The sequence below is a fragment of the Arvicola amphibius genome, chromosome 18 (assembly GCF_903992535.2).
Source record: "Arvicola amphibius chromosome 18, mArvAmp1.2, whole genome shotgun sequence".
Lineage (NCBI taxonomy): Eukaryota > Metazoa > Chordata > Mammalia > Rodentia > Cricetidae > Arvicola > Arvicola amphibius.
This window is the reverse complement of record NC_052064.1, coordinates 13,410,839-13,423,605: the sequence shown is the minus strand read 5'-3', so window position 1 is coordinate 13,423,605 and position 12,767 is coordinate 13,410,839. Positions and strand designations below refer to the sequence as shown.

General features: G+C 39.0%; 1 protein-coding gene across 1 annotated transcript in view; it reads right to left on the bottom strand.

The window, feature by feature from the left end:
* Positions 1–4,929: 4,929 nt before the first annotated feature.
* Elapor2 (endosome-lysosome associated apoptosis and autophagy regulator family member 2) overlaps positions 4,930–12,767 on the bottom strand; it is a 165,659-nt gene continuing 157,821 nt past the window's right edge. The window contains exon 22 of the mRNA XM_038315483.1: positions 4,930–4,989. Coding sequence (XP_038171411.1) covers positions 4,930–4,989 — 60 coding nt within the window. The remainder of the gene's footprint in view (positions 4,990–12,767) is intronic.

The following is a 12,767-nucleotide window of genomic DNA, read 5'->3' as shown; positions in this document are numbered from 1 at the left end:
CAGAAAGATCAATGAGATCCAGTCTGTCTAGTCCCTGTCATCGTAAAGCACACACCAGAGCTGGGGATGTAACTCAGCTGCTAAAGTTTTTGCTTTGCGTGCATGCAAAAACATTTTAAAAGCAGGACTTGTGGTCAAGAATGACTGAGAATGAGAAGAATTAAATATATGAGAAGCAGTATTTGAAATAGTAACACATAATCTATTTTTAATCTAGCTACAAATAGTGAACAGTGGCATGAAGGCCCAAAGGATCAGCCTTGAAGGAAATAAGATGCTAGACAATCTTCTCTTCTGCATGCGTTTGAATGGACAACCTAAGGAATCCAGCTACAACCCACCAGATGCTTAAAATAATGATACCCACCACTCCCTGAATTCTCACTAACATGGGCATCTGAAACCTGGGGGTGACCTTGGGTAGGTGAGTAACAGACTTGAAGACGCTAAATAACAAAATTAAATTCCAATCTGACTGCAGTTGGCAGGAGAACCAGAGAAGCAAGCTCAAAACCCGCATCTGCTGGAGATGACGGCTGAGCAAGGCTGATGAGAGCGAACCAGCTCTATCCACTGATAGACTGTGACAGTCGGAGAAAGGCAAGATCAGCTGGGCTGTCCAGAGCCCCAGCTGATGCCTCTAACAATCAAGCCGACGGTGGATCTTAAAGCGAGACCATCAAGTGGGTGTCTGAAGCGTGAGGAAACTGGTTTTGAGGGCTGGGTTTTGAGCCATACCCACTATATTGTATGCCCTGTCAGAACACAGAAAATGCATTAACAGGAAACTCTTGTCATTTTCTCCATCCTTCCTACAAGGCTTGTTTCTAATTAGAAAGGGCACCGTCTACCATATGAGCCCTAGAAATAATTTTTATAAGCATCCAAAACATGTATGAAAAACAGATGCTACAAGATCTTTTCTATGCAAGCCATCTTATAAAAAAAATAGGTTTGGAAGCTCTTATTTTTCTATATTAGTAACAACATTTTATCCTTCCAGAATGTAAAGCTGATTGATCCATCTCTGCAAAACTTCTCAAAATTTAAGAATTCCAAGCTAAAAAATAGGTCCTATTCATAAAAAAAAAATTAGAAGCTAGCTATCTGCTTGTCTTGTGTTTCGGAATAGTTACTGCACCCTGCATCCTCTCTAGCTTAAATATTAATACACTGTCCTGCCCACCCAAGTTTAGCACAGTGGAGGAAAGTCATGCCTATCTTAAAACTGCTAGGCAAGCTGGCTCCCGGACAACTCGGAGGGCAGATGTGAAGAATGGCTGAGACAGGTAATCTCTGTCTTTACAAGCCTCGAGTCCACGTGTTCTCTCAGCTAGTCCTTGCTCGATCCACAGGCCCATCCTGATCATTTTAAATTCCATAGCTTGTCCAAAAACAGGCTGTGGGGGAGGGGCTGAAAAAAGCCACAAAGGCAGATTTGAAATAGAACCCTGAGGCAAAGGTACGCACCCATAGGTGAGCAGCAATTACCCACGCTGCTCGCTACAACAGGAGGCTTGAATTTACATAATTCTTACTGGTTCACTCCTTTATTTGAAATGCAGCCAATAGAATTTTAAAAATCAGTTAATTGACATAAAGGAAATAGCGCCCAATATACTCCAATTTCATCAAAACTCATAAGCTATTTTCAAAGGAGCCTCCTTCAAGAACTTATTAAAATAAAGAAAAATTCAGCTAACCAAGGTCTTAATGGATATTACATTCAAAGAATTTGGAGGTGTTTGCTGAACCAACAATCATTAAAGGAAAACCAAATACAATTTTTAGTTTTCTATTAAAACAGGATCTAGTAAATGGGTGAGCATTAAGGTACTTGAACACGTGCCATAAATAAACCAGGGAAGCCTCCCCAGCACCAGGTCTCAAGAATCCATGCTATTTTGTATGTCAACATCCCATCCTCAGAAGATATCTCCTACCTATCAATATGAGAACATAAAACGTGCAACACGTCCCACACTAACCAAGCAACTGGCTTTCATGAGGAAAATAGAAACACATTAGCCTCTCATTAGGAATGACCCTGAGCCATAGGAAACACTGTTACTGAAAGACATCAAATGATGCTGGCCAGAAGGGACATAAAGAAGCCAAACTGACTGCTATGCACCACCTGAGAACCCAGATGGCGAATCACCGGACTCAAGTAATTGTTCCACGGTACTGACTGAAACCATCCTTTGGGGGGTTATAATAAAGACAAAAGTTTACACAAAAGTACTATGAAATGTTTTTAATCCTAAGAAGAATATGATTATTAGTAACCAAAGAGGTGAAAGGTCAATAATAATAAAATTCAGTCTTTTAAAGCAAGTGAATTTATATCAAATTGTTCTACATTATTAAATGGCATAATATAACTTATTCATAGGAGACATGTTCTCATCCAGTGGGAAATTGACTTTAAAATGTCTTGACACAGTGCTCAGAGATGTTATAGGCAACAGTTGACTTAATGCTTAAGTACTTAAGTATTTAAGGCTCCAACGTATGCCTTTTAGAAAAAAAAAAATCATGTATGTTTCTAGCACTGATAGTAATGGGGGGAGTAAATGCCAACTGAAAGTCATAGAAACAATAATTTGCTTATACCTTTCAACATTTCACTGGGCTTATCAAAGGCCATACATAAAACTATGCAGAGATGTAGCGCTAACATTGGTCTATAAATTCCCCCAATAATATCTATCTGTCATCGTTCTTCAGCTCTTAGAATAAAACGGCAAGCCAGGAGAATCCAAAGGTGGGACTGAGCTGACAAAAATCTGTTTAATATCTAAAGATAGAAATAAAATAAAATAACTTCTTCGGTATCAACTGCACTTTCAGAGAGTTCATTAAAATTTAAGGCAATTTCGACATGTCAGCGAGTTTAGTCCGGTGACGAGCAAAGAAAGAACTACCTGGGAGCAAAGCCCAATTATCACCATGGCTTGGAACATGCGTGTTATTATCCCTATGGCGTGCAACACGCATGTTGGCACAGCGGAAGATGGGGCGGGTGACAGGGTCGGAGTGCTCGGACTCCATCCAGTGTGCACATTTTTTGCCGGCTTCCTTTGAAAGACATTTCAAGTGTATTTCCACTCTTAGGATTAAATTTCGATTAGGAGAGGGGGAAATGCCAATATTCTGATAGTGGGACGAAAATGAGCAGAGTCAAATAATTTCTTATCCAGAAGGATATCCAAGAAATTAAACACAAGAAATATGCTAAGTAACATTCTCCTCAATAGTAGACAATCAATACAGCATCATCTATTTAATAGATGACACACATATTTAATATTTAATAGTAGACACACACGTACACACACACACACACACACACACACACCATTCTTTTAGTGATGGCAAAAAGGTCTAGTGTTTTACCCATTGACTAATAAGCACAATTATTCATTTATTCATTTTTGTCTCATTTTTCACAAAAATAAGACTACATCACCCATGGAATCAAACATTACAAGTCACCGAAACACCTCGGGCAAAACCATAGTTAAAACCTTACCCATACGCTTTGCCTCCTTCATCCAATCGAAAATCTTTTTAAATTTTTGGATTAAAATCTGTAAAGAGTATGGCTTACTGGAAACAAAGTAGAACATCCTAGACCAGCAATGGGCAAGATACTGTCCTCCTTCCCAGTGCTAAAAGTTTACACAAAATTGATCAAATTCACCTTCAACCTTCTTCCAAAAATAATATCCAAGTCACACTAATACTCATAATCCATCCTAAGGAATACCACCATTTTCTAGGATGCTCTTGAACAGGAACAATATGCACTTCATAACTGCTAAGAAGTTTCCTACTATAAATACAAAGATAGGCAGTTTTCAAAATGTTGAATTTCTTCCTTATTGGCTTAAAAATAAAATCTTCCAAGAAATTCATAATTTTCAAAGTCTTGTAGCAGAGGAAAAATAAAAAAAAAAAAAAAACCTCCAAAGTTCTGGGAGTCCGCCTTCTGTGAAGAAGAAGCCCCATTGACATTTGCGGACACTTTGAGCTGCCCAGTCAAGCACGATTATCTGTACTGGAGACACGCCATCCTCCTCTTCCTTCTGTCTGTGCAGGCTCTGATAAACAAGGTATTCTGCTGCTTTATTACTCAGCAATACTCAAACTGCTTTAAGCCCTCTAACTCCTGATCATGCCAGACTGCTTGAATTAATGACATGTTGAGGTTTCTCTTTGGATTTTTATTACCTCTCCCTTAAGATTCCTTCACGCAATTAGTTAAATTCCTCATACTAGTTCCTACAAAGGTGGAATTTTGAAAGCGGCAATCAGCTTTGATAACCCAGGTAAAAATCTTCACAAAATATTATTGATATCCTAGACTTTTGAAGTCAAGAGAAAATAGCTTATGAAAATTTATTGTCTTTCATAGTTCATCATTTTAATATAGAAAAGATGTTTTCAAGTCTTGAAGAAATAAAGGGAAAATAATTATAACATAAAAGTTTTTTTTTCCAAATCTTCCCCAAATTACAAGACCAACACATACATGGGAACACAAGACATATGCATATGTCTGCCTTCCGACACAAATTTTTTTTTATGTAGACATTTATAAAGAATTAAAGTTACCCAGTAATTATATGGCATGCATCAGCAGTACATTGGTGGGCTTAAACTTGGATTTCAGTCACGTGTATATACAGCTAAATCTCTTCCTGAGTTAGGCTTCATCTTCAGTGAGACCCAGAACATGTCTTCTGTAGTTTGACAAAGTATGTGACGATTTATAAGGCAATCAGCATGTCTGCCTCCTCCTCTCTGTGGCACAGCCCTTCTGTGACATCACAGACATGACAGGTGTCAGGACAAGTCCTAAGAGGGGTCCTGATAGATTAGGTGTCCTTGCTCATCAGTCTGAAAGCAGAAGCACCTGTCTCTTCATATATTGGGGCATCTTGAGGACTTCAGCTGAACAGATTCAAAGTGGTCATCTTTTTCCTAAGGGGGAAAACAAAATAAAATCAGCTCACTGAAATGCCAATAAGATTATTAGGATTTTCCTTGCCATGAAGAAAGTTCCCCAAACTCCCTTAACCTTTGAACCTGCCACTTACAATTAGGAGTCTACATTAAAAGTAGGTAGAAAATACAACAAACAGCAAATCTACCCTGAAGGACAATTTTGATGCCCAAGTGATAAGACACACAACTCCAAAATAGGGACAAACGCAAGATGGAGCAGATATCAGAAGATGCAGCTGTGACTTCTCTGAAGAAGGAAACCGCCGAGACTTCCTGAGGACACTCTCGACCTTGGTATGAAATCAATGACATTGACACATTAATTGTAGGCAGAGCAGAACTGGCAGACATAGGTGATAACACAGACTGAATAGTAAGAAAAGTAACAGCCAAAATGAGTTATGTTGATTTCTATGTCTTAGGGGAATCTTTTGTGAATGTGTATTAGAGCAGTCATCTAAGGTAAGAGACCAAATGTCTAATTCAAACATGCTATTGCTGGTGTATATATAATACTGTCATAGAGGAGACTAGTCTTTAATGTGGTGGAAGAGAAATGGGAGGTTGAATATTTATGGATATTTTAATCATTAAATATAGAAAAAGGCTTTTTTTAAAAAAAAGTCTTGTGGAATAGGAAGAAGCTCTTTTAAAACAAAACAACATCAACAAAGCCAGCCAGGGTTAGGCTAAGCCAGGTGAGGCTCAACTGGGTAAAAAGACTGGCACCAAGCCAAATAGCCTGTGTTCAATCCCCAGAAACCACTCATGAAAGGAAATGAAGGAATGGCATTTGTCTTCTGACCTACACACACACACACACACACACACACACACACACACACACACAATGACACCTGCATAAATAAGTAAAATTTACAAAAGAACATATGGGTTGAGGTGTAACTCAGTGATGTGGCTCCCTCCTAGCATATATGGAGCCCTGAATTTCTTCCCCTAGTTGGAAGGGAAATAAGAAGGGAAGGAGAAAGGAGAGAGTGAGAGGAAGGGGGAAGAAGAGGAAAGAAGGAGGGGGGAAGAGGGAACGGAAGGCAATCAGCTGTCAAGTCCCAGCTGAAAATAGAAATGTGATCAAAGTTAGTGTTCTATGAGAAAATGATGGGGAGTGGACACTGAGCTGACAGAAAGGACTTTGCCTTTGGTTTGACCTGAATAATACCCAGTATGTTTAAATCACGGGCAACATTGGAACCTACTACTTTCTCCTGCTTTTCTGAAAGAGTGGGCTAAAGTCCTCAGTATTCTTGCTGGCTAACTCCTTAATAGCCTGTCTGCAAGTTCATGTTGATCGGGGTTAAACTAATCTTTAGAATAACTATGAATAGTTTGAATTTATTAAGCATTGAAGGACAGGACCACGCTTTAGGGATGCACCTGCGTATACAGCCTTCCTGCCTCCAGAAAGCCAATGGCATATTAAACGTTTAGAATATCAGAAATGACCTGAAAAGGAAACCTGAGATTCTGTGGTCTTTTCTTGAGAAGATGTAATTCAACATGGTCATAAGAGAAATGGAGGCATGTACCTGTCTATCCTCAGGGTAATATTTAAATTTAAACGCTTAGATGGGGATCATAATGTGACATTCCTTTCATTCCTACAGAATTCTGCTTCTAATGCTGATTTAGTAAGATGCATATCCATGTCTATGTGTGTGTGCAATACATACAGGTCTATATAATTAAAGACTATAAATAGTCTATAAATACATAGAGCTCTATATAATTACTTAAATGGTGCCACTAGTGAAGTGAGACTTCCTGGTAGTAGGAAGCAGATGTCTTCCTCTCTGCACATCTAGGACTCAAGACAAGCCTATCACATAGGCGAATTGTTAAGCAGCAGGTATGAACATCAATTGACAGTAGAGTGTGGTATGTATGTCTGCATGGCTGTAGCTCAATACTTGGGAGCCACAGAAGGATCAAGGCTGCATAGTGAGACTCTGCCTCTAAAATAAATGCACTGAGATATCGCAGTATAGAAGACAAAACAGGAGGCTGGAATGTGGGAAATACTGACTTCTTAGCCCTAGCACCTATTAGACAAATCAGGATCCTCCCTATAAGGATGCCACACAGGACAACTTTTCCAAGCCCTGGACTCAAGAATCTACACAAGGCTTAGGAAGCTTTTCCTCACCATCCTAAGACAGCTCTCCTACTCTGTTCCCTCTCCTCTGTGCGGAGAGACCCTACTCTTATTCTCCTGACGCTGGATAACCAACCATGTGCACATGCATGATACGTCTCCATAATGTCTATGGTTAGAAATAACGATACAGTTATCACATTCCCTCAAAGAGGAAAAGTATCTTATAGTATCTTATAAATGACTATAGAATAAACAGATTCTAAAAACCCACAAAAACGTAACTGCAGCTTTCTTTTAACTGCTGAGCAAAGTCAAGGAAAATTAACAAGCATCCAGATGCGGAACAGAACTAGGAAAGGACCGAGGAAGTTATGACCTTTAGAATATAAGACAAAGCAAAGAGATATAAACATATAGCTTTGCTTGTTCAAATCTTGCATACCCATTTTTAAGTGGTAAACACAACAAGATTTGATGTACACAGTAGCTCTCTCCAAAGACTAGGAATAGCTCTAGTGTCCACTAGCAAGTTGTATTCAGATAATACTGCACCACTCGTGAATAAAAAGAATTCTACTCCTGATTGAAACAGCATGTATGAATCTCACAAACAGCCTTTGGAGTAAAAGAAAAAATTGCATAAAGTATGACACACTGTATGATGTGATTATGCAAGGCTCTGAAACACATAAAACTAATCTATGGTTTAAAAGATCACCATAGCAATTGCCTTTGGGAGATGAGAGGCTGATTCCATGCAAAAGGACTGGAGGCCACGTTCAGGATGAAACTAGTGTGCTAGATTGTCAATAAAATTTGTAGCATACACCTTTCCCAGAATTCATCAAATTGTGTGATAGTCACAATGCATGTCCTTCCCTTAGAATGGCCTTAAAATATATATTCTGAAGTGTTTAGGGATGAGGCTTGTTGAGGTCTGTAACTTATGTTAAAACACAATATAAAAAGACACAGATAAAAATATAGAGAGATGGGCAGATATGCAACAAAGTAAACAAATTAAAATGTAGGTGGTAGGTTAATGATCTTATCATTATATAACTGTTTCATATTGTCTACAATAGTTCAAATTTTCATTTTAAAAAAGTAAAAATAATCAAAAAGCACAACACACAGAAACAAATCCTCTGACATATCTGACAAATATTTTTTTTCCCATTTTGCATGAGGTAGTCTCGTCACTGTGAGGGAACAATTCCTGTGCTGTGTATGAGGTTTTTTTTTTAAATTTCATGTGATCCTGTTAATCCTTGAAATTATTTCCTCTGCTACCAGAGTCTTTGCAGAAAGTCCTGTCTCTGCCTATGCCCCGCCTACATCCTGAAGAGCATTTTTATATAGTTTCATCCTGCAGTTTCAAAGTTTCAACTTCTATATTAAAGTCTTTGATCCACTTTGATTTTTGTGTGTGCAGCGTGAGGAATAGGACTCTAGTTTCTTCGTCCTAGATGTGGACACTCAATTTTTCCGAATCCGTTGTTGAAGTGGGTGTCTTTACAATTCATGTCTTGTCACTTCTGTCAAAAATTAATCGGCTGTCACTGTGTGCTTATTTTTAAGTCCTCTACTATATTCCATTGGTCTACTTGTTTGTCTCTGTGCCAGTGCCACGCAGTTTTTGTTACCGTCCCTTCATTATATAATTTAAGCTCAGATATTTCCCCAGTGTTCTTTCTGCTTAGAATCGCTTTGGCTGTGCAGTGTCTTTTCCCCTGTGAACACCTAGAACCTTTTAAAGCGCTGCAGAAATCAAACACCAAAGTCATCAGATGAATAAATAGACTGAAAGCTAACACAAATGTCCAATTGTGTTTTTTTTTTTTTAAATGTGCTCAACATTCTCACCCAGCAGGAAAATCCGAATTAAAACTGCTCTGAGATTCTATTTCACCCCATCAGAATTGCTGCCAAGATAACAAATGGTAACAAATTCTGGCGAAAACTATGAGAAGAAGGAGTCCCTTAGACATTGCTGGTAGGGATATAAAGTGGTAGAGCCCTCGTGGAGATTAATAGAAAGGTTTCTCAAAGACTGAAGAACAGAACCACCACATGACCCAAATTTATCTCTCCTGGCTATCTACTCAGATAACAGGGACACTTCTAAACCCATATTTATTATTAATGACAGGAAGAAAATGGAACCAGCTTAGATGTCCTTAAACATACGAAAAGATAAATTAATTGTGATTATATACATTACAGGACTTTATTAAGCCAAGAGGAAAAGTAAAATTACAGCATTTGCAGGAGAGAAAAAGTAGATGAAACTCTACATCATTGTGCTGTGTGATTTAAGCCAGTTTAGGAAGGACAAAAACTGCATGTTTCTCTTCTATGTGCATATCTGGGTGGGTGGGGGTAGGTGTGAAACTAGAAAGGGGCCCAAGATGGGAGGAGTAGATCTTTAGAAAGGTGGGGGGGGTAGGGATAGTAATAGAATACACGTGCTATGAAAGAGGGGTGTTTCTTGAAAGAAAGAACAAGAGTGGGGTAGAGGGATTGGGGAGGGTGGCAAGGGAGGGAAACAAATCAAAATGTGTAACATATGTTCGTGAAATGTCAGAATGAATCCCATTACTTTGTATGTGGAGTTAATTATTGAGAACAATAAATTTTTAAAAGTGGACAAAAGATCACATGGACTGGAATTGTTACATTAAAATGCATATTCTGAACTCTCTCGTGGAGTACCTCTGTTGACCTCTTATTTTCTGTGACTCTTTCTAAGAACCTCTGCCATCTTTCAAAGTTCTGACTCTAGTATAATAGGGCAGGGGGGCACACTACAATATAAGAAAACACTTAAAATTCTCTGTAATAGCTTAATTTATTCTCCTCCTGAACAATTCCAGGTACTCTTTAAGATATGGCTTAAACATTATTTTTCCTTTAAATGGCCCCTGGCATGTCAATGTTCCTTCCCTGGACAATACTGCCCAATCAAGACAAACCTGGTAAATGAAGGTTTCATGGCTTCATGAAAAAGACATAGATTATCTTTTATTCTAAACAGTCTTCTCAAGTATGTTAATAAAACTCGAATCCTTAGATGATAGAGATGGCACCTTCTTCCAGAACAAAGGAAAAGCCTGCTTATAGACCGGAAAGCTCAAAACAAAGCAATCATCAGGAAACACACTATTATAAAATTTCTCAAGATGGGGATTACTCTTCCATAACACAATATACCGTATATGCAGGCATCTTCTAACCTTTTCCCCTGTAGTAGGTGAAGATCAACCAAACAAAACAAATCAGGCTGCCATTCCTAATGTGGATGACAATAGACTGTGTTTTGTCTCCAACATGGGAGACTCAAGCCTTCTAAAGACTATGAAGCCATGGTAGACTCACATGTTGGCTTGCAAGTACAGTGACATTTCAAAACCATTAGAATTTTTCACTCCTTTGCTAATAAAGACATAAAAACGATGGGGACACGGTTTGGTAAATAAGGCAGGATTCAAGCTTCAAATGTTGATGAACACAAATTGATAAAAAAATGAATTCCCGAGATTCCATAAAGTTTGCAGCAAACATATTTACCAAACTCCCAAAGCATAAGGGGTCTGCATTTTGCTGTCTGATAAGGAAAAACAACAGGTGAAGAAGTGGGAAGTAGACTACGGGGTTTACAGGCAGGCTCCTGGACCGTGCTCTGCTATTGATTCTCCTCTGAGCAGAAGGTCTTCCTTACTGGCCAGGCTGTTAGCTTCAGATATAGTCCCTGGAAGAACAAACACCAAACTTCATCCTGGTAGGAAGGAAGGATTTATTTTCTTTCAGATAAAAATTACAGAGACAAGTATCTATCCTCAGCACTAAAGGGGGCGTGTGAGAAGCACTAGTGGGCTGAAGCCTGGTGAATTAGAATTCTGGCTAATTTTGGAGATATTGCAGGACTCAATGTCTGTTAGGAAATGCAACAGCTTGGCCATCTTAATTTTCAAAACAGTGAACTCTACCAAGCTGTATCAATTATTTTATGCCACTGTGACCAACAGCTTGAGAGAAATAATTCAAGGGAAAGATTATTTTTGTTCCTAGTTTTGGAGGGATTGATCAGTCCTATGAGGAAGGCATGGCAGAAGAGCCTACATTCTAGCTGATGGAAAGCAAAAGAAATAAATATAAGAAGGAGCCACAGCAAGATAACGACCCTCCCCAAAACACACCCACCAGTGACCTGCTTCCTCTAACAAAGGCCTACCTCCTAATTATGTGATTGATCAAGGACTGGCCCATTAAATGAGAGTCTTCATAATCCAATCATCTCTTAAAACATCCTCAAAGGCATACTAAGAAGTATGCTCTACTAATGTCTTAGGCCTTTGTCAAGACAACCAAGCTAACTTTAGACCAATTAATACCTGTTTAGTTGATAAAGTGCTTGCCTTGAAAGTACATGGACCTACAATGAGTACCCAAAGCCAACACAAAAACAACATAGACTGGAACCTGCTGCCAGCTAGCCTAACCTACTGGGTGAGGTTCAGGCCAATGACAGTTCCTGTCCTAAAAAACCATGTGCACTGTCCCTGAGGAATGACATTGAGGCCAGACCTTTGAGGAATGACCTCTGGCCTCTACACACATGCATACATATATACATGCTCACTTCCCTCCCTACACACACACACGAGCACACACACATACACACCTGCACATGCATAAGCATCCACATAAATAAGCATGCACACACACAAACTTATTAAATAAAAGCTGATAAAAAAAGCCTCAAGATTTTGTGCATTTCCTGACCAACAATACAGAACATTGGTTTTCTCTGGGAAGTTTCCCCAAATATAAATTCCCACAAGCACCTACTGTAAGAAATTGACTAGTATTTAGGCTTTCATTTAGCTCCAAGATAGATTTATAAGGCACAAAGAGATCACAGTATTCTAAGAAATTGACCAAATAAGAATCCAAAAATAATTGTTATTGTCAACTATAACATGGAAATTTCCTCTAGCCTTTATGTTAAACCCAAGAATTAACTAGATGAAAGAAAAAAATACCCTAGATTAAAGTCGATTCTTGAATGGGAGGAGGGACTCCAAGTACATAAGCTAAGTTCTAATCAACAAATGACAGAAAATCTGTGGCCTCACACAGAAAGCAATTATCATATGGCCTGCGACTCACAGGACCCCAATGCTAAACCAGATGACGTCAGTAATGACGACCTTGCTATTCAGCATGACTTTGGATGAATGAAAAAATACCAGTTTAGTGGGCAATGAGCAACAGCCGAGCTGACTATAAACAAGACAGATGCAAAGTCTGTTTGCTCTCGGGCATTCTTCCTCTTTACTCTTAACCTCCGTATACCCAGTCACTGGCTGTTAAGGAAGATGTGATTAGTAGAGAAACTAAGATTCCCTGTCCCCCAGGAGGAACTGAAGAGCACGCACACCGCTGGAGTGTGTTACGGAGCCTGGTAGCAAAGTTTACAACATGACTGTGCAGGATGCACTCAGCCCAAGTTAATAACCACTCTGGACCTGTGACTTGAGCCAGGGAGAGAGCAGAATGCCTTGTTGTATTGTCATGACCCTACACCAAGAGGCTAATAATCCAATCCCCTATTGTATACACTGCTAACTATATC